Source organism: Cygnus olor, chromosome 2 (genome assembly GCF_009769625.2).
Source record: "Cygnus olor isolate bCygOlo1 chromosome 2, bCygOlo1.pri.v2, whole genome shotgun sequence".
Taxonomy (NCBI): Eukaryota; Metazoa; Chordata; class Aves; order Anseriformes; family Anatidae; genus Cygnus; species Cygnus olor.
The window spans coordinates 137,324,357-137,347,195 of NC_049170.1; the positions used below are offsets into that span (position 1 = coordinate 137,324,357).

Genomic DNA, 22,839 nt, shown 5'->3' on the forward strand with positions numbered 1-22,839 from the left:
GTAATCCATAGGGTATTGCATGAGCTGTGATGTGGTGTGAAGGTATTTGGAAATTGTAGAAGAGACAGCACACAAGCAAGTTGGGGTTTTCTCGTTTTGCAGAACAACTCTGTTACTAATTACAGTCTCGAAACCTCAAACCCGTCCTGTTTTCAGGTTGGATTTATAATTTTCCAATTTTACATTTGCTAGTTCATGTGCAAAAAAAGGTGTCTTTGGAGATACCCAATGCCGTTTGCCTCAGCATTCTGATGGTAGAGTCATTACAGCTGTGGTGTCATTTGAAGCACAAGTTTTCTTGTCCCTGTGTCACATGAGGTTTACAAAAGAAGTTGGCTTTCCAGGTGAGGTGAAAGACTAGTTAAACAGCTATTCATAAAAAATTCCTATAAAATTACCCCAAGAATTATCTTGATGCCATATTGTACCTTTACCTAGCTCTACAGGTTGCACTGACAGCCTGTGGCACTCGGTCCCACTGTGGATGGTGATTGCCTGTTTCTGTACAGGAGGAATTTCTGTTCTCTCACCATTTCAAGCCTTCTCCTGCCATGGAGGCCTTGCTCAGAACTAATACTTGCTGATGGCGTTTTTGAGCAGGAAGCAGGTGGCATGTATCCAGTGATTTCAGAGCTCTAGCCGTTGCTTTCTCTTTGCTCCTAATCTCGCTGTGTTCCTGCATCGCTTGGCCCAGGTAGGCAATTCCCACCCGAGGCCGCAGGTGGCCTCCCTGGGGAAAATGTGGGTGAAGCTCTCTGGCAAAGCCACCTTCTTCTCCAGCTCTGGAAACACGGGACTTTTATCCCTAAAAGGAAGCTCGGGGAACTGAATAACAAGAGTAATGGAGAAAAGCGTTCAGCAGGTGATCATATGGTGGTTTCCAAGCATAACATTTTATGCCCCTTAAATGCAGTAGAGAGCCCACTGGAGTGAGAGATGCAGTTGATTTTAGTTGATGAATTTCACTGCTTTCTTCTGAAAAACTTCAGATATTGTATCTGTTGTGTCTGTTTTTAATTGAAACAGCTGGAGCCAAATTTCAGTTTGTTTGTTTGTTTGTTTTTCCATTGATTGGAGTTGCTACTTGACACTACAGTCTAACTTATTTTCAGTCTCACCTCTGCTAACAGGGGAGGAATCAAATAGTCTTTTGATCACATCCTGAGTTTCTTTCAGCAACGTTTATGCAGAGGCTCTCCCTCCTTATTCAGAAATGTGCTTTCTGCCTTTACATGGCTATGTTTGGGTCTCAACACTCCTTTGTTAGTCAGCTTGTGTTGTTCTCTGAAGCCCAGATGTGCACATGTCCACCACTGCTGCCCAGTCGTGTGTTTACCTGGTGCATCCTCAGAAGAAATCCATTGACTGTGCTGTGAATTTGCCAAATCACAAACATACCCTCAGCTACTTGAACAGAAACATGTAAGGCATTGGGAGTTATCACTATCTAAGATCTTGCCCGTGTTGAAGTAGCTGGTAGAGACTTCATGAAAGGCACCTGCATTCCAAAGACAGCTATAATGATGGTTTGTGGCACAGAGTAAACGTTTCCCTCCTTCTGGTGTTGTCTCATGTGCACTGAGCTCATGTCCCGTCATGTCTGCATGGCACATGAGACCAGGAAGTCTCCTGCTAGGACTGGGCCTCCGAGTGCTTCTGGGAATCCTGGCTCTTCCATGTAAAAAATATTTGCTATGGGGAAGTGCCAGAGACAGCGAATACCAGGAGTCAAATAGATGAACCAGGCACATTTTCCTCTTCTGCAGGCTAGGGCAGGATGCACGATGCCGTCGCTGCTATAGCAGCCTGATGAAGGAAGGGTTATTGTTGACAAAGTCTAATCCCAGCCATCACACCTTTTACATGGCCTTCCTACATTCCTAGACTATGATACGTACGCACTCAAGAAAGGGAGAAATTTATGGTGATAGGTTCGGTGCATACTTCCCCCTCTTCCTCTCTTTACCAGTGTTAGAAGGAAATGGGAGTTTCCTGAGCTGACTTCCCTGTAGATGAAGACATGGATCTGGTACAACCAAATTTCTATTTCCTAGCATAAAGGCATAGAAAACTTAAGTGTTTTTAAAACAACACACGTAAGGATTTCAAGGTGCGACTTGAATTATATTTTATGTAACTCATAAGGAGTTGATTAGGCAGTTTTTTCCACCTTAAAACTTATTTTAAACAGAACTTCTAACTCTCCTCTGAGTTATACCCATGACTAATGTGACTCAAAAACCATAAGACAGATTTCGATTCAGTTCTCTGTAGTCTTTGTATGAAGTTACACTTCTCGATTCTAAATTCACTGGCTAATATATGAGGACTAAAGATACATTTTATTAAAAAAAATTATTGGAGTCATTCCTTTTCTGCTAGTTTAATTGAAGTCATATAACTGCAATTTTAACTTACTTTATAAAAATTTTGTTGAATGTGTTTTGGAATTTCCTGTAGCTCTGGTGGTGTAGTTGTTTGCTGTCTACGAGATATGTTGTGAAACATCATTAAATGACTGCTTTTATAGTAGGCTTTTTTTCTTTTTGGATTAAATATCCCTGATAGGAGCTCCTTGTTCTTACATTCTTTCCACTTCCCGAAAGTTGCACATTTTATTCTGGCCTTCATATTTTGCAAATCTGTTAACTATACTTGATATGAAGTATATGTGTATGCTGGTACACTACAACTACATTTAAACCTTGATTTCAACAAACAACTGAATGCATATTTGACAAATACTTAAATCTTCAATTTCCATACTGAGTTGACATAGCAGGGGGGTGACAGCAGACGTATAAAGTTGTTAATTGAGCAGTAAATTTAGGCTTACAGCTCTCCTTAACCATGTTGCCCTGTGTCCTGTGTACTGCTGCTACTCTGCAAGCTGTGATTTAGCCAGGAAATTCAAGTTCAAAAATGTGCTTTATTTATCTATGACAATCTTAAAGACCAGGTGACAGAAGCTATTGTGATTTTTTGTCCAAATCTGTAACTCCGCTGGCATGGTGCAATACTGAAATCCTTTCTGGATGAAGTCAGAGTCATCTTGTCCTTGCTGTCAGGTTTTCTTTCTTTTTTTTTTTCTTTTTTTTTTTAAGGCGTATGTTTTCCATATGGTGAGACAAGCGTGGCTGGTGCATTTTCTGAATCATCAGCTCTGAGGACAGTGTAGATGCTGCAACAGATTTGGGCTTCTGCCAGTACAAACAGAGGGACAGCAAAAGCAGAAGGTAGAGCCACAACACAGAAAAGGTCAAAACATGTTTTACGCTTGTAACACCAGAGAAAGAGAGGGAGAGAGGCCTGCATTGCCTTTTTAGCTCCAGAAGAATTTTATGAGATCTCTGAATACCTTTCAGGAGGGAGTTTTTTCCTAAAGAGGAAGAGGGTGCATTTTCAGGGTGTTCTTTTCTTTTTAATGGGATGTGGAGGAAATGGCAGCAGCAGCAGAAGCAGTGTAGGGAATGGAAGAGTGCTCTGCTTTCATGTTCTGCTGGTAAACAGGCAAATAGAGGATTTATTTATTTATTTATTTATTTTTGACGTGACTTTGACTTCATGACACTACACTAATTGGTTCTTTGTTGCAACATCCCAAGAATCCCAAGCACAGAAGAGCACATTTCTGTGCTCCTCTTCCGAGCTGTTTCTGAGCCATGCAGGGTGGTGGCTCGGAGGCAGGCACCTGGCGAGTGCTTGCTGCAGCAGCTCTGCCACCTCACCCAAATGCAGCACAATGTACGGAGCTCCAGGCTGAGGCACCCTCTTCTCCCCATCTCCCCTGTTAGAAGGCTTAATATGTGTTATTTTTAGTTACTAGACTTGCAAATCATTTGCAGCTTTCCCCTCTAGTCTTGTATATACAGCTCCTTCCTTAACGTTTCCTCTTGGATATTACATCACTTTCTTAAAATAAATCTACCTAAAACTTCTCATGTTCTCCACCTTTATTCTTCTGTAAATCTGCCCTTCCTATTCTGTCATAAGCTTATACTTTCCTAAAAACAGAAAAAAATGCTTTGATTAATCCCAGATTTAATTAATGCTGCTTGCCTGCTCCTCTAGCTCTGTAAAACCCAGTCCTTTCCAGATATGAGCCCTGCCCCATATCCTGCTTGCCTTGCAGTTTCCACTCCCCCTCTTTTCAGAGGCTTGTCCAAAAAGCTTCTCCCATTCTGTGAGTGCGGCAGCTGTGTCCTCTTCCCACCCAAAGCACAACATCTGAGCCCTTCACTGGCATCAGTTGTGGTGGAGCTACTGGCCCTTACCTCCAGGCACTGTCTGGCTTGGCTTGTCTCATTTCCTACTTTCCAGTGTCCTGCCCATTTTCTGTCTTTTTCTTCTTGTGATTCCAAATCTCTTCTCCAGCTGACCCGTGTACCTGTCAGACAGCCTGGCTTTCTCCCAGGCCTTGGAGACCTCATTTTTCTTTACTGCAGAACTTCAAGATGAACTGATTTATTCACTTGCCAGCATCCTGTCCAACCAACATCTTGTCCTCAGTACTACAAGCAAAACCTGTGCAACAGAACAAAGAAAAATCAAGTAGATTACATTATACCTTTTTAATGAGAAAGCAAGGGCAGTTTCTCAAACAACAAGCTGTTGCCTTTCTTTAACTTTATGCTCACTAGAGAATTACAAATATATCATAATCATGGTTTACATAATACTAACATTTTTTAAAGTGTGCTTTGTCTTCTCAAAGCGTGTAACTTTGATAGCATTAAGATTTTCTCTGTTAAATCAGTGTTTTTCACTCAATTTTGAAGAAAAAAAAAAACTCCTTTAAATGAAATGCCTAACTAGAATTTTTTAATGCAATGTCTAACTAGACAAACGCTTTCCAGCACAAAGAGTGATATTAGCACTCTTAATCATGGAAGATTTTTTTCTAATAACAGAATGAACGCACAAATCCTTCAGTTTTAAAATGAAAACTTCTTCATATTCAGAGGAAAAGTCTGGACATCCTAATTTGATTGCATTATCATTTACAGTTTATAAAATGTATCTTTACATGTAGTGTTTGAAATTAGCCAGAGAAACAGGATGCTAAGGTGAAGAGAGTTTTCTCTAAAACAGGTCTTACCCATTCCACAGAATACAGAAATTAGGTAATAGTCTCTAAAATACTTGGGAATATTCAAATATTTCTGTCTTCTTTTTCAAAAGCTATCAGACCTCTCTCAGACAAGCAATAGTGATGGGTAGCAAATGTTAGGAGTTTGCGTATTCTCAGCTTATTGGGACCTTAGGCTACATCTATAGCAGAGGCCAAAACTGCAGAGCAAGTGTGGACTCCTCCTGTGGAAATACTATGGAAAATAAACTGCAACACCGAAACTGTGTACAATACATTAGAAGGAAAACCAGCTTAAAAAGTTATCATGGCTTGGTGAAAGTGACCTTACTTGATAGTTCACTTGAGGTCTAGACCGGAATAAGGAAAATTAAAACTAAAAGTATCAGTGGTATATAAAAGAGGCAGTGTAATGAGAATGCAACGAGAGCTAAAATATGTAGCTTGCCATGAAGCCCAGCAGTTTAATTAAACCAGCAAATAAAGCATTTGCTGAGATTCTGGAAATTTCAGAAAATTGCCTGTTTCCCAATCTGTTAATGGTTGAAACACTTTAGCAGATCAAATCTAAAAGAAAATGAAAAAAACTCTGAATATTTGGCCAGATTAAAAAAAATTAACAGAGCATTACTAGATTGGAGAGGATTTTAATGATGCATAAAGGGACTGCTAGTGCGTTGTAAGCAAAACAGAGCAATTAAGAATGAGTATTGATACAGCTAATTTGACCCTAAAATATGTACCAGAAATTGCTTTTTTTTTTTATTTTTTTCCTGAAGGCTGCCAGTAAAGTCACAAGAGACTTGGGAAATTTCTGTGTTAACTGCAACAAAGAAGACATAGCAGGAGAGAGAACAGAGAAAGCAGGAAGCATAGCATGGGAGAAACTCAGACTGGCTGTGTTCATTGTGTTGTGTATCTTAGTCCTTTTTGTATATATACCCTTTTAAAGAAATTTCAGGCAACAGCTAATAATGCAGAAAAATATGTAGCTCATGATGTTAAATACAGCAGTGGGACAGTTTTGGGGATGATATATCTGTATGTACCTCTCCATAGAAGCTCCTGAAGCAAATATATCAGCATCTTAGGCAGTATGAGACTAAGGGATCAGGTAGTGCAATTTTTTCTACTTTGTGACTCAGTTCAAGGCTTTGTTAGGCCATTTATGTGTGGTGTGGGTAGGGTAAAACTGGCAAAGCCCTAAAATACCTAATGGTTTTCATAGTTACAGAGGGCATGGGGGGGTTACAGTCATTTTCCTTTGTACTGTATACCGATGAGCTTCAGTCCCATCTTTATACTGCTGAGGAGCTTCTCCTCTCTTCAGGTAATGCAACTTATTACAAATTGTCCTAAAAATCATTAGGGGTGGGAAATAAATGCAGCTCATATGTTGAAGAAATAGGAATAGGCTATAGAAATTCAAAACAAAAAGATAGTGTAGGCATGCATATACAGGCATAGCCTGCTTTCCTATGTACAGGCATATCCTAATTGCAGCATATGTATTTTATCACTGAATACTGTATAAATGGAAATTAAAAATGTTTTACCTGTTAGTTTAGTAACATAGAATCATAGTATATAGGACCCGCAAGGATCACTGAGTCCAACTCTTGGGTCTGCACAGAACCACCCAAAAATCAAGCCGTGTATCTGAGATCGTTGTCCAAATGCTTCTTGAACTCCGTCAGCTCGGTGCTGTGACCACAGTGAAGGGTGCAGAACCTTTCCCTAACACCCAGCCTGACCCTCCCCTGTCCCAGCTCCATGCCGTTCCCTAGGGTCCTGTCGCTGTCCCCAGAGAGCAGAGCTCAGCGCCTGCCCCTCCGCTCCCCTCGTGAGGGAGCTGCAGGCCGCCATGAGGCCTCCCCTCAGCCTGCTCTGCTCTGGGCTGAACAAACCAAGGGACCTCAGCCGCTCCTCATACATCTAGCCTCTAGACCCTTCACCATCTCTGTAGCCCTCTGTGGCCACTTTCTTATAGTTTTATGTCCTTATATTGTGACTCCCAAAACTGCACACAGTGCCCGAGGTAAGATTGCACCAGCACAGAGCAAAGCAGGACAATCTCTTTCCTCAACCCGCTGGTGGTGCTGGGCCTGAGGCACTCCACTACAATGCACATCCATTTGCAGTGTGCTAATATGCCTCTTGTAAGCTGAACAGCTATTTGATTCGTTTGCGGGTGATACCAGTGTCTTGGTTTGCAGAGTAAAAAATCCTTTGTTTCACTATGTTTTCAAAAGATGATCGGTATTACAACAGCATGATGACTTCTCTTGAAGAAGTCTGATTAGGTATCATACACTGGCTTCTGAGAAAACACCGTGTCTTCATACTTAATCCTCCCCATCAGTAAGAATTTATGTTTATAAAGTGGAAAAATATTTACTAAAGGAAATTCAGTATTTACAATACTGATCTTTATTTTGATTAAAAAAGACACAACTCAAGTTCTCCCTCATGGTTTATGTGCTATCATGAGGGTGGAGCACATTTATTTATTTTTTACATAATATGTGACAGATTATCATAATTTGTATATGCTTATACCAGACGATACGTTTCAATTTTGCTGTGTGGGAATCTCTCAAGCAGGAGCAAGATGTGCAGGATATAAAATTCAAGTTTTGCATAGTGTCCTGGTAAGTGCCTTATCACAGGGAGATCATCCACTGTCGTACGAACATACGTGGATTAAATCAACACTATCATGCCTAAAAAATACCCATTTTAAAATTAATGTAAAAGTGTGTATATATATACATATACACACATGTATATATGTACATACATGTGTATACATATATATATATACACACTTCCATGTTATTTGCTGGTAATTATCTCTTATGTAAAGTATGAAAGAAAGGCTTTTGGCAAAGTACTTTACTGTAGTTGACAGTTGACGTCAGACTTCTTAGTTAATACCTCTTTTCTAGTACGATTACAAATCTGTTTTTTCTCAAGCATTTGTGTTTTTTGGCTAACCTAAGCTTGCTGCTGACATCTGCAAGTCTGAGCACTTTAGCGTAATTTAAAAGAAACAGAATATCAAATCATTAAGAGCTGCATCAAAGTATTACTGAAGTGGTCAAGCAATCGTTAATACAGCACCTGGAGACAGTGAAACCGCAAGCAGCTACTATAGCACTGAGGGTGTATAATGCAGAAGTAGCCTGGGATAAATGTTTTCATTTCATCCTTTAACTTGGGAGCCCAGGTGCACCATAGTGTATCTTTCACTTGGGATAAACCATAGGAGTGCAGAGACTGATGAGTAAAATGCACCTTTGTGCTATACTATGACTACATTTCTCAGTTAAGGGTAACGTAGAGAAAAAAAAAAAAAGCTGCTTCATTTTTTTTTTTAAATATTGGAAGTATGTACATTTGTAAATTATTTTGTAGATGGAGGGAGATCTGTAGATATATTGGTTTTGGTCTTAGTTGTGTGAGTTTAGAAGGAATAATCTGAGTACCAACTATAACCTTTTGAAGTTTATCCTCCTGTAAAATCCCTGCTGTTCTTTTTATTGCGATGCTGAAGTAGGATGGAAGCTGTAGGATTTGGGTGTTTTTGAGTAGGTGTTGAGCTCTGCAACTTCCACTTGAGTTACTTAATTTCAGATATGAGTGACCCAGGAAAGGCACAGTAGGATCCTTGCACCAGTGAATACAGTTATAACCTACTGCACTTTTCCAAAACAATCTATATATTTAAATATTCTGGGTAAGTTGAAAAAAAAATCTCTTCTGTCCTTTGCTTTAGAATATGTAATATTTCAAAAGGGGGAGGCACTGTTTTATTTTGAAACAGTTTTCCTTAATTTTAAAATTTGCTACACACCCCTGACACTCATCAAAGAACATAGTTTTCTACTCCAAGTGTTATTTTATCATGTCTTTTCAGTACGCATTTGGGCTGTGATCTGCAAGATTTTGTGGCAGTGTTTTGTTCCTTACGAACCAGTAGATTTTAAGAAACGAACCAAAACTGGTAATTTTAATTAAAAAAAAAAAAAAAGTTGTAGCTTAAGTATAGTAGTTCGTATTTTTAATAAAGGCATGCATTCAGAATATTCTTGGCAATTTTACTTGTGAATACTGGATTTATTTGATGTACTTTGATCAGAATAGCTGTGTTTTTAATAACAGGTAGATAAATTCTTATCACTTCAAGATAATGAGGAAATTAGATTTTCCTCTGTATACTTTCTTTTGTTTTTAAAATAGATGCCTCTAGACTTTATGACTTTTTTTTTTTTTTTTTAAGATTTCCTATTTAATTTCAGTAGAGCGCACAAGTGAATCTGCTCATAGAATTTGCAAAGCTCAGCAGGGCTTTTTCTCCCCTCCATTTTAATAGAAAGATGCTATGACCAGCTACAAAGGGGCCGTATGGACCTCAGAATTCTTCCACGTAAGTGAGCTGAGACCTTCTCAAACTCTGGCAGAGAATCAGAGAGCAGCCAGGCTTACAGCCTCTAGGGGTTAAACACCAACAGGCATCTCTCACCCTTGGTCCTAGTCCCCCGTTGGACAGCAGCGTCTTTATTTTCAGACTAACAGCGCTTCATCTCCCATGCCTGGAAGGAGGCAGAAGATGCTGCTCCCCTGTCTCAAACATCTCTTACCCAAGCCACTTGCACAGCCTTGGTGTGGTGGGCTGGAGGCTGAGCTTCAGTGCTTTGTGTTTTGTGCTAGGACAAACAGCCTTTTGCTGGCACCTTTGTTCACTGCTAAAGCTGCAAATGAAGAGCCAGCTCTTGTAATGGAGCCACTGACACATTTGTGGTTATTTTGTGTGTAAAATCTTCCTAACATCAACATGATTACTATTTTAGTATCTTAATTTTCTCTCATTGGCCATCTGGCTGATTTGAAATGCGAAGGAGGCTAATCCTGTGCTGTAATGATTTAGGAGAAGAGCAGGAAATCCACTGGGATGGAGGGGGGGAGAGGGGGGAGAACTGTTTTTAAAGTAATGAGAGCTGATGACCTGTCTGTTTACAGACAGCAGGTCAATATTTAGAAAATACACTTTTTAATCCCTTGATTCTCTTCTTTGTGCTTCTTTCATTATGAAATAATGGACAAGCCAAGGTGGTGTTTTTTTTTTCAGATTTTGAATATAACTTTTACACTCTGTCTTCAGTTATTAGGATTGCTAACGTAATTTTTAGAAGGTAACCTTTGGTTGATTTTCTTTGGGTTGAGGAAGAAAATTAATGAAGGTCAGGTCTATTTGTAGACTTCATCCATTTCAGCTAGGAAATTAATTCAGTTTTGACAGTGATACTGATATTATTTCTCCTCAGCACAGAAGTGTGTGGGGTCATTTATGCTTTATTGTTTGTTATATTCTCCTATCTGGCTTATTTTCTTTTTAATAGTTTTGAGGAGGTTATTTTTGCTGAAACATAATTAGCTTTACACTGTACAGAAAGCACTGTTTATTCTTGGTCTGCTTGCTCTTCAGTGCTCTCAGATTTGATGTCTCATATGTATTTGTTTATGAGTACAATCAATCAAATAAATAAAGGGCAACAACATCTGTCTGTTTGGATGTGCCGTAGCAGAAACAGTTTCAAAATATATCTGAGAACTTATCTTTCTTGCTGAGCTATTATAACAAAATACAGAGTGGCATTGTGTTTGCCGTGTTTTAAAAAAGCTTTGCATACATTCAGCAGGCAGTTGTATTTCAGATTCCAGAGTACAGATTGTCTCTTTTCATTGGTCTGATAAAAAGCAAAATAATACTGTAGTGCCTCTCAGTTCCTGGAAAGGGGAAACATTTATCTTGAAAATCGAGTAGCTCATTTCCAATTAATTGTAATAAATTAAGCATGACAGGAAAAATATTAATTCTCATGAAACTTGCATTTGGATCTGCTGAAAGCATACGTACATTATTTACTGCGAACCACTAGGATGGCAGCATATGTATCAGAAATCTATCAAGGTAGTCATTTGATGTTACATTTTGCGGACACCTACATTGTTTCCCCCAGGTTTGCTCTTCCTCTGCTACTGCATCAGAGGCCTAGTAGCAGCACCACAACAAACTACCCTTTTCTCTCACGGTTTCTCTCCTTGCACCCCAGTCCTTCCCAAAAACAAACCCAAAGCACTGTGGACAACAAAACCCACACTAGAAGTAGGTTGTGTTTGTTGAAGTTAGACCTGACTGAATGGAAACTGGCTTTTCTGCAATTGGGAGATGGAGACAAATGCAGACAAATGCTCAAATAAACAAATACTTAGTACTAAAACCAACATTTAAAATTATATTTTAGGACTTCGTCCAAAAAGAACTCTGCGCATGGTGCTATGGACAGGAGAAGAACAAGGAGGAGTAGGTGCTGAGCAATACTACCAGTTGCACAAGGTAAGTAACGTCTTCAGATGATTTGCTTGACAGCACTTTTCTCTATAGTTTTGTATTTTTTTTCTACCCATTATTTTTGTCTGAATATTCAGCTTCATATCTGACTGGAAATAGTGATTCCAGTTCTGCCTGAGAGTGTGTTTTCTGTCTCCTATCATAAATGTAAACTTCATTTTATATTTAACATAATGTGACGTGTACATGCATACACATGTTCCATTTGATTTAACATATTCTATCACAAAACTTCTGAAACAGCTATTTCATGAGGATAGCTGCGATAGCTTTCAAGCATAGCTAGCTTTCTGGGGATGAATGAGGAATGCTCCACATGTGTTGGTAATATAAATAAATTTTGTTTGGCTTACATATTTCTGCTTCATTGCATTTTCTCATAATATTTTACAATGTAAAACATGAAATAATACAAAGAAAAATCTTTGCAATCTTAACTTATTTTAATGGTGTCTAATCTAAAATACTCTGTGTCAATTATTAATTTTATGGGATCTGGAATATTTTAAATGCTTGATTTCTGATGAGGCAAACTCTGTGACTGGTTATCAGGGTAAAAATATTGTATATTATCACATCTGATCCATCTGTGAACAATGGCATTTTCAAAGTACAGCAAGACATAAAGGACAGTTGCATAAAACTTTTTTGGAGATAAGTCTTTAGAATACGTATCTTTTTCCCCATAAATGTATCCTGTATCTGCATAACTAAGCTTAAGTATTTATCTTTTATTTTGTTCCCTAATGTAGTAGTATTTACTCTCAATGATGACTGGTATGTCTGAGACAAAGATACGAGACAAGTAAGAATGTGTTTAGGAAGTCACCTGCTGTATGATCGTAGGCAAGCAGACTCAGAAGAAAGTAGTAAATTCCTAAAATAAATTTTTAGTGGTAAACAGCCTAACAGAACAAATATGTGAAAGTTTCACTTTGAATCAACCTCATTGTGATGAACAAGACTAAACCAATTTTCATCTTCAATAGAGTGGTCAGAGATAGCATCACAGTGTTTTGGTTTTGTGGCTAATTGAGGAATGGTCAATTATTTCCCACTAACTTGTTTAACATTACTAAGAACTGTGTTTAACTACCCATGCATAATGTAGTCTCCTTTATACTTCTACATTATAGAGATAGCTCAGCTCTCTCATTTGGAAGAGGAACACAGGAATTTGCTTTTTCAGATTCAGGGAGGTGACAGATTGCAGTTTGCCAAGTATTTAGGGCTCCGGATTTACCATGGATACTCTGGTGTTCAGCAGAATTAAACTAGCATGAAATATTCTGGAATACATAGCAAGGGAAAGAGATGCTTCTCATTTACAGAAGTGCATTTTAGAAGAGCTGGAAGGGACGAAGCAGATGTTTTGTGCCTGGTGCATGCTGCTCGTGAGAAGTGTATCACCTCTGTAGATTTTGAAAAGAACACCCATTTCCGTCTTGAAAAACCAGCTCCATCCTATGCTCTTAGAATTGTCAGCAACACGTGAAATTGTCTTATCCACTTCTCATATTTTTCCAAAAAGTCTGTATTTCAGTGTTGTCCCTAGTATTTATATTCAGAATTAATACCAAAAAGTAGGCTTAAGGATCAAATAGGAAAATATAAAACAGATTTGGGTGTTGTTTGAAAGATATTTGGTTACTTTGCTTTTAAACTGACAAAGATGTGTCTCAATTTTTGCTGTGCTGTTGTGATTCCATCTGGATGGTGTGCTTTGTGAAGAAACCACAGTCTAACTTGACATGAATTTGTAATTTGCATGGAGAATTTAAGCAGAAATTACATCCGTCTGTTGTTTGTTGTTCTTGTTTCCCCCCTGCCATGTGATCTGGCATAATTATAAATTGATACAACTCTAGGACATCGCATTACTCATAATAACAAAATAAAGCAGATTAATACTGTACATTATATTTAGCATGAAAAATATCTTAACCTTTTAATGATTCACTTGTGCAAATTTCTGGCAATTAGGGTAGTATGGCACAAAACATTGCTTCTTGATGTTAATGAGTACAAGTTAAGTAAGAGTGGTATTTAAAGATGCCTTGTTAAATGAAAGATGGGCCGTATGACTCATCTGCCTGGCTGGGCTTATTATGACTTTAGTTCACTACAAACAAGTAGAAATATGAATGCTGTAATTCAGCACAGACAGACATGGATTTCCTTGACATTGTAAATCACGTCCTTGTGTCAGTGGAAATGTGGCAGAGGAGAAGAAATGAAGACAATATAGTACTGGACAAGTACAAATACTCTTACTTTTGCAGCTTATTTATTTTTTTCTTTCAATTTAATTTCAGGTCTTTCTTCCTCATCTGTCATAGTAGGTTGCCACTGTTGTACAAGTAATAAGTTACTGCAGAAATAACAGATAGCAGCAATGTGGTGATTTTACTATGGTGCAGATAATTAACTCATATCCCTGCATAATTGCATTATTTGTATCACTCTCAAGTATTTCTGTAGAGCCCAGTTTTGCAGTGTCTGTTTTTTAAAACGAGTCATAGGGTATATCAGCTGTTAAGAGCTTTATCAGAAAGTAAGAGCTGCCATATTGGGTTGACCAAAGCACAGCCTAACCCTGTCTCCTGTTTGTGACAGCATTCAGTGAATAGATGCTTAGGAAAAGCGTGTTTGCCCAACCGCAGTTAGGGTAAGCTCAGTCACATAAATTACTAATGCAACTATTTTTTTCATTTTATAAAATATTTTTCTGGAGGGACTCTCACAGCCCTCATCTATTGCTCCCTTTGTATGATTTTTCCAAGACGCTTCCAAGAGCTGAGAGCCAAATATCATCCAGCAGTGCCAGTGCCTCCATTAGTGCTGGGGTACCTGCCACCCACCAGTACATCCCACAAAACCTGCCTGGTTTAGACTGGGATAGAAACCTCCTAGGGGAATCACCAGCACCTTCGCTCCCAAAGAAAACACCCATTGATGGGCTCACTGCTTTTAATTGGTGGCCAGTACTAATCCTAGGCTGGAAATAGACCTGATTTTCCTTTACAGTAAAGACTCCCTACCATGATGAAGGGTAACGAAATAAAAGGATCTAAGTGTAAGTCAGGCTCCAGATCTTGGTGTACAACACTACATTTAAAGTCTTTGCCCAGTGCTTAGTTGTGTGACCTGGTTGCTGAGGAGGGCTCTAATGTATAGACAATATAGATAACTATAAAAATAGGAAATATTGGAACTGCCACTTTCCAAGTTGCATGGAAGAAACAGGAAGGTGGTTTAATAATTCTGGAGGGATTCCCATTGCATCTCTTCTGTACAGACTCTCCTACACCCTTCATCAACAGCACCTGAGTGCCCTCCAGTAGGGTTTTAAGTATTTCACACGTTTACTCTTATGTTTTCTTCATGAGGGGAGAAGGAATTGTATGTAATGAAGTGTCTTGCCTTGGTAGAGACTTCTGCAGTTTGTTGTTTTAAATGTATCTGTCACTCTACGCTTTTCAGAGGGAAAGGCCGAAGACGCGCACCTTGCATTTATCTTGCAAGTTGCTGCGACTGGTGTTGGCCCTTTGTTCTCGCTTCACTTCATTGCTTTGGACTGGTCTCCGCCAAAGATACATGTACCATGACCACAAGGTTACCAGTTTTTACCCAGTTGAATTAAGGGACTATGAATAGCAGGTAATTATTTTGGAATAGAAATATTGAATACAATCTCCCAGGAAAGCAAATACATGTTGTAATTAGCAGATAAAGAGATACTAGGCCAAATTCAAATTTGCTTTAGTAACTCTGTTACCATCATCGGAGGCATTAATGTGTTATAAATTTATTTAAAACTGTATTAGGGAAAGCATTCTTACAATATTTCTGCATGTTTTTATTGCTGCCTTAATGATGTTTACGGTACTTACTAAATTCCTGGTGCACATACCATATACTGTTTTAACATTAACATTTAACTTTAGGAAAGGTTTGACCTTATGGAAGATATTAATCATCAGTGTTTTCTATGGTTTCCTTTTTGTGTTTATTACCTAGAAGGTCTGCTATTTTGCCCAAACTGGGTCGGCATAAAGATAGGACTTTCTGAAATTTGCTAATATAAATATTCTTTGTTGATGCTTACACGAGGTTTATCATGTAATTTACTAACGACTTACTTTCTCCAAGAAGCAAATATCCAAAAAAATTATTGTCGCTTTCAGGTAAAATGATTCTTCCCCAGAAAAGATTGGCTCCTCAAAACGGGAGTTTTCAGACAACTCATGGATTTCAACATTCTGATTATTTCCCAAGATACTAAATACTCTGGTGAAATGTGAGATGTGTTTGTGAGTGATTTGAACCAAACACATCCAGGACTTGCATATGGATTCTTTTATCCCAAAGAAATGTGTTGACCATTTGGCTATTAACTGTTCTCGGGAAATATTCTCTGTAATCAGAAGTTAAAACTAGTGCTTTTCGTTTTGACCACTTCTGTCCTGTTGTGCCCTTACTCTATCTCCTCTATTTCCATCTCTTGTCTTACCTTCAAAAGACATGGGAGGCTCTTGGGTCTATGACTAGCTTTTTATGTTGTGTTTGTGCTGGAGATAGCACCATGAGTTGCTGGACATGAGGCCTCCTGTGGACACTACCACACATAATAAACTTCATTAATACCACCTGATCTTTGTGGACGAATCCGATGGTTTTCTTTTTGATTTGAATTTAAACAGGACACAAAAGAATAATGCTGCTGGTCTTCTCTCTGGATGCCTTCTTTCATGATGAATGTGGGATGTGTTTAGCAAATTAACAATAACCATGTTATTTTTTTCTATGTTCTATTAGTTTAGATTTGTGCAATACAATGCCTAAAAAGCAAGAAGGGTTTAAAGAAGAGAAACAAGAAAATGAACAGAAAACAATTTGTTTTAGTTATGGATACAGGGTTATTTCAGCAAAGGGAAAAACACAACTGCACAGGACGCAGAAAGATAGAAATGAAAAAAGAGCCTCTGAAGCCTCAAGCCCTTGGTCACAAAACCTCCTTGCTTTTTGAGTACTTATTTTGAGAATTCTTTGACTTCCCTGTCATTTTGTTGTCCTCCATTTTGATTTAGGCAAATACCCTAATGTGGAGATCTCTAGGAGATCGGGCTGATAGCGCTATTTTAACATTCTGCCGTGAATCGCCAACTTGAGAAATGGAAGAAACGAATAAAAAGAGAAGGGTTCAGTTACAAAACACCAATAGAAAATAATTGCACTGTATTCTTCAGAACTTCAGTTAATAGCCAGTAGCATCCTTGATTGTATTCACCACAGGAAAGCTAATATAATTATACAATTATATTTTATACCAGTTCTAGGTCAGCAGGATTTCATAATTCTTAATATAGAAGTGTCATGCTGCTACTGAAAACTGCAGAGAAAATCAGATTTTGCTAAAACACAAAGAATTGTTGATTCCTTACCTTGCCTGAAGCAGGGAGGACACAGAATCGGTCATGGCAGTGTGTTTCTTGGCTGCCTGATCTTGGTTCCATCTGAGCAAATTTTGTACATGTCCAGTGTTCAGCAAACTTCTGTCTTTGTATGTTTTCTCCCTTTTCTTTCCCTCATAGCAGACAGCAGAGCTGCCGTCTGAAACTTCTGAATTGGTGGGGTGTCGGCCTGTACTGTCCAGAAGGAAACATTAGGCTCCTTGTATTACATCAGGTACACAAAATGAACAGCAACCCAACAGATGAAGTCCGTAGACTTGTTTTAGTATTTATTTAATACAGTGCCTCCACAACTGTCACTTGCTTTGCCTTAAAAATGATATTGCTCATCAAAGGATTGTTTAGGCCTTATGAGAGCATTAATTCAGTAATTAAATGTGTATAACAACTAATTTTAAACAGTGTAGAGAGAGAGAATCATATATACACATACATACACGCACACATACATGCCTACTAAGTCTTTATTATCTGTAAGCTTCATCTGTGAAGCTAGCCCCAGTATGTATGGGAATGGCCTCCAAGGACAAACTGGCAATGTAGGTGTCCTTTCTCCTCCTCAAAGTCCTTCCGCCAGTTCTGTCATTGTGCAAGGCTGACTGGAGTTCTTAAAGGAGACCTCTTTTGAGGATAGCTGTTCCTCTGCCTTCGTATTCCAGACCAACCACTGGTCGTCAGTACTTTGGGAAGTTGTGCTGTAGGAAAGGTGGGATCCTTCTATCCAAACTCCCCGCAGATGTGCAGGACACACAAAACTGTCACCTCCTGTTGGCTCACCATGATGAACTTTCTCCTCAGTGACCTCTCTTCTTTTTAACGTTGCACCTCTTATCTAGATCAGAACCTAAAAGCATTCTGTGTAAAAACAAGAACCATTAAAGATCTGCATGCTGTGCTAACTTCTAAGGTGTTGCTGATGTATTTTAATCAATCTGTTCTTGAAAGTTACACAAGTAGTCATTTGCTTGCTGAAAATGCATACATCAGGAAAAATCATCTTTGATTCAAACCACAACCCTTAATTAGAAAATACTGGCAGTGTTGCCTGTTTTCAAATGAAAACCTGAAACTTTTCAAAAAGGGATCAGTCATTTAGAGTCACAGGGAGTGTGTGACTCCCCTGTATTTGAACAGTAAAAGGCTTTAAGTTATGGTATGTTTTCCAGGAAGAGCACTTCTCTTTGACATGCCTCTTTGTCAAAGAAAAAAAAGAGTCTGAAGACAAGGCTACAGGTAATCTGATGCGTACCTTGCTTGGCATGCTGCTGTTTTCAGAGCTGCCTGCTTTTTCTTGTATATCATCCCTGGGAACTCACAGTCCTGAATGGTGATCTCTGTGACTGCTGGCAAGTGGTTGCAGAGGAAACAGCAGCGGTATTGTACAGGGCAAGATGTGCTAGTAGCATGTTTATAGTGAGTGAAATGCTAATAAGTACATGGCCAAATGCTGCTCCAAGCCTGTTGAAGTTACTGGGACTTTTGTTGTTGGCTTCTCGGAGGTCACTACCCTGTAACTCTAAAACTAGAGAACAATCCATAAAATCCTCGGACTTTTTATGGACAACTTTCCCACAAAGTGTGGCAGGAAAAGCATGGGTCATGTTCATACCTTATCATCTATCAAAAGCGGTGCTAATCTTCATCCTTACAGCAACTTTCTCCCATAGAATGACACGGTGATTTACAAAGATTTCTAACTCTCAGTGTTCCCGATTTTCCCTGTCCTCATTCAAAAAGGGTCTGAGCTGTATGATTGTGCTCATAGCTGTGTTTATTACATGTGGATGCTGGCGCATCTCTGCTCCCTAACAGCTGGTCTGCTTTTTCTTGTATTTTTATTTATGCTGTTGGCTTCATTAAACAATCTTGATCCTAAACAGCAACTCAAAAATGCACTACACCATGTTTATATTATTAAATCCTTACGAATATTATCTGTTTTTTTTTTCTTCTTTTCCAGCTGTCACATCCACTTAGGTGTTTACAGTGTTTTCTCTTGACTTTCTCATAGTCCTAGTTGTCAGCCTAACAAACTTGGGTGTCGATTTAAACACACTTCTAAGTAATGCAAGCAGGACGGCTGTCGTTGCACCATAAGTTTTACATCATGGTCGTTGCCTTGCTATATTTGGCTTCAAACTGCTGTGAGTCAAATACTGGAATACAAGTGTTGGTGTTTCCTAAGGTGTAAATCAATAACAAAAAGCTGAAAATGCACTGTCAGATTAACTGATGTCCCTTATTACTGGAACAAATTAACCATTAGTCAAGGACAGTGCTCTGCCATTGAAAACTTCAGTATTTTTTCTGTAAAGTGATGATTTTTCTCAGTGGAATTAAAAATAAAACCAGTAATGGGGACAAGTTATAACACTGTTTTAAATAGCCCCAAATTACCAAAGGCTTTTAGGATAGCTGTTCCCTCCCTTATCCTTACAGATATCTCACTGCCTTAGCTGGGTAGGAGGAATTGCCATTAGTGACTCAGGTTAGTCATGAGATGTTGGAGTCTAGTTTTAACATCTGGTAAGAATTATGGGGATTTTGAGGGAATGAGTAGCTACCTGTATGACTGGCATTCCCAGCATCAACTGTAGATGGTACGTGTTTCTCACCAACAGAAGTAGCAGTAATTGTTTGTCATGTGTATGGCAAGGTGTTTTTTCATAATTGAAAGGATTTTACTGCAGTTTCATGTTTTCACATGTTTACCTTAGAGATGAGAAACACCTATGTTTTGGTTTTGCTTGACAGATTAAAAAAAATCATTTTATAGCTAAAACAGAAATTAAAGAAATTAAAATAAAAAATAGGATAAGTATAGGCAAGGATATATGCCTATTTGCATATTCAATAAAAATAGCAACCTGTAAAAAGCCAATTTTCCCGTGCAATATTTACTGTAATGTTTCATTTAGATATTTAGTCAAAGAGCTAAACACGATAAGATAAAGAGAAGTGACCTATTCTGTGACCAAGTCAGAGGAAGATAAAGAATAAAAGTCTGGTTTGAAGTTCAGAGAATTAGGTAGAAGGTTACGCCACCGAGATACAATTTTCTGGTATGTGCCAAGAGAAGTGGCAAAGTACCAGGATGCAGAAAATGGGATTACTCTCTGAAAAAAAAAAAAAGTGTACTGAGTTTAAAATGCTTGTTTAAATGATGCATTCAGTATGGGGAAAAATGAAAGAAACAGCTGAGCCTACAGTTATGTTATAAAATCTTCCTGTTTTGTTCTCCTGTTCCCTTGAATTAGCCAAGGGAGCACTGTACTGTCTCAGCCTGCTTTGATAAGTGCCAGTTATCCCTGCACCATAAAGTGCAAAGGACAAAAGATGCATCTTCACTGTAGCATATTTCTCAGTGTGTATTTCTTTCCATAGAAGTAGAAATGCTAATACACATATACAAAAGCAGGTATAGTGAAAGCAACTCCGCCCCCCCCTTTTTTTTTTTAAATTGCAATACGCTACTTTCATACTTAACAGTAAATAGATTTAAAATTAATCCTATCTTCCAGCAGGCAAAATAGGGAAAAAACTTTCTCAAGGACACATGGTACTTCAAGTAGTTGTGACCTGTTTCTTTTCTGTCCCCTAATGAATCTAGTTTCTTTCCCAAGAGCATTTTGTTTTCGTGTCACTCCCGCACGTTCTAAGAATTGAACAGCTTTCTTCCAGAGGAAGAATATGGTGTAACGTATCGTGGGTGGTTTGCTTTCTCAGTTTCATATTAAAAACACATGTGAACATTTATATGAGAAAGAAAACAATCGAAGACTACAGTAATAATACTAGCAGATTATGAAGTCTTGCTATTCAGATTTATTACACAAAGATGGTTTACATTCTGAAATATTCTTTCTGTTGTACCTGCAATTTTTTAACGTCATTTGTCCCATTTACAGTACAGTGTGTTTTTCTTGGCCAGCTTCTCTCCCACCACATCGAAAGAGCCAGCGAATCACGATTTCATGTTGAGACTCATGACCTGTAGTACTGCATTTGATGGTAGGCTTAGATGTATCCTAATTCCTTACATGTACTCTTTGAAAAAATGTAGGGGTTTTTTCATTGTATAATAATGGTGATTGCCAATTTGGTGGCAGTGTTAGTTATTTTCACCTTGATTTCAAGTAGTTAGATGGGTGGATAGATAGATTGGTTATTTTAAGTTATTAGAACATTGATGGTTGTTTCTTCTTTTGCGAAGATTTGATATTAATTCTATTAATGGCTGTTTCTAAGTTAGAAATGAATTAGTGAGTAACCTCTGCTATGTTAGAGCATATTCTCAAAAGAGAAGTGTCCAGGTAAGGACGAGCATAAAACACAACTCTTGACAAATTCTGTAAAGAACTTTTGAAAACTTGCTGGGCCACGTTTTGATACTTGTGCAATATTCACAGCCACCTGTACTTCATATGCGGTTTTATATCCAAAAAAAATGTGAAGAAATTCTTTACTGAATTGTAGGCTTGTATAACCTGCTAATGACATGGATCTGTTACTCATCGGTATCACTTATCTCTTGTAGTGACTTTTTTGTACTAACCCTTGACAGCCATAAAATTTTAGAATCAGGCCTGGGCACAGGAGTAAAATCTACAGTCCCCTACACGTATGAGTAGGTTCTCTTGGTCACATTCAAGGTAGTCTGAAGTATATTTTTTTTTCATCCTGACCCGGCCTATTGTACTTCGCAAAAAATGTTATGTAGCTCTCAAATAGAAGGAAACTTTCCTTTGTGTAAAGTCTGTAAGTACTTTATTCCAATTAGACCCTTGTGATTGAGTGCTCTGGGTGTACAAGAGGCAAATAAATGGCTCTGGATGCTAAGTTTTATTCTTTAAGCTAAAAAGAATCTACCAGGTGTAGACTAAAAGCAAATGTTATTATGCCGTTTATACATGAAAACGTAACATTTCATGTTTCCTGTAAGGGCTTACCTTGCAAAACGCTAACTTCCCTTAAAACAGACATGACTCCTTCAGGTCAGGAGGAACCTTGGCATTTCAGTCCTCTAACTGAAGTCAGTTGACTACATGGTATATTGAAAATTAAATGTTTCTGAAGAGGCAACAGCTGTTTTTGTCAAGTGGGATGTCCTTCACAGTCTAAGCAAGCTTTGCATGCGTCTAATTTTAAAGCTGACCGGGCTGCATACCCTCACCTCTGCACCAGAATTTCTGGAGTTGCGGCTCTGAGAAGGAAGTGAGAGCTGCAAGTGAAAGCTGAGATACCCAACTGGTATTTAGGGACAGGGTTTAGTGGGTGACATTGGTAGTAGGGTGATGGTTGGACCAGATGATCTTGGAGGTCTTTTCCAAACTTAATGATTCTATGATTTTATTTCCTAAGTTCCCAAGTAGCTGGGGACAGCTGGCCAGTCATGTTGTGGCTTCTACAAAGTATTGATGCCTCATAACTGAACTTGAACTGTTGTGATGTTTTCATACAGAAATATTAGACCCCTTCGTTTATGCTTATGTACAATCACAGGAAGCATTTCTCTGATCCTTAAACAGATGTATGTTATGCTGTCACAGTGACTTGTAGAATCCAATATATGCTGCCACTTAAAATAGAAATCACAAACCCGTATGTTCTTTCCTTACATGTTTAGGAAAATATCTCCAACTTCGATATCGTCATGGAGTCTGATGAGGGCACCTTCAAGCCATCTGGGCTGGCTTTTACTGGAAATGCTAAAGCTCGTGACATCATCAAAGAGATCATGGCTCTGCTGCTGCCTATCAACATTACAGATGTTTTCGACAACGCAGATGGAACAGACATCGATTACTGGATGAGGGACGGGGTGCCCGGTGAGAGTACTTTGCAAATAAAACCCTTTCCAT

The 22,839-nt window shown here is 38.6% G+C and overlaps 1 protein-coding gene across 10 annotated transcripts in view; it reads left to right on the forward strand.

Moving 5' to 3' along the window:
* Positions 1-22,839, forward strand: part of CPQ (carboxypeptidase Q) — a 192,508-nt gene that overhangs the window by 104,358 nt on the left and 65,311 nt on the right. For 8 of the 10 annotated variants that reach the window (XR_005816635.1, XR_005816634.1, XR_005816636.1 and 5 more), the window contains 2 exons: positions 11,398-11,489; positions 22,605-22,806. Coding sequence is in view for 7 of the 10 variants with exons in the window: in XM_040546594.1 (XP_040402528.1) it covers positions 11,398-11,489; positions 22,605-22,806 (294 nt within the window). In the remaining 3 variants the exon portion in view is untranslated. Of the gene's footprint in view, positions 1-11,397; positions 11,490-14,987; positions 16,152-22,604; positions 22,807-22,839 lie in introns of those variants that run through there. The other 2 variants (XM_040546599.1, XM_040546601.1) reach the window with 2 other exon arrangements.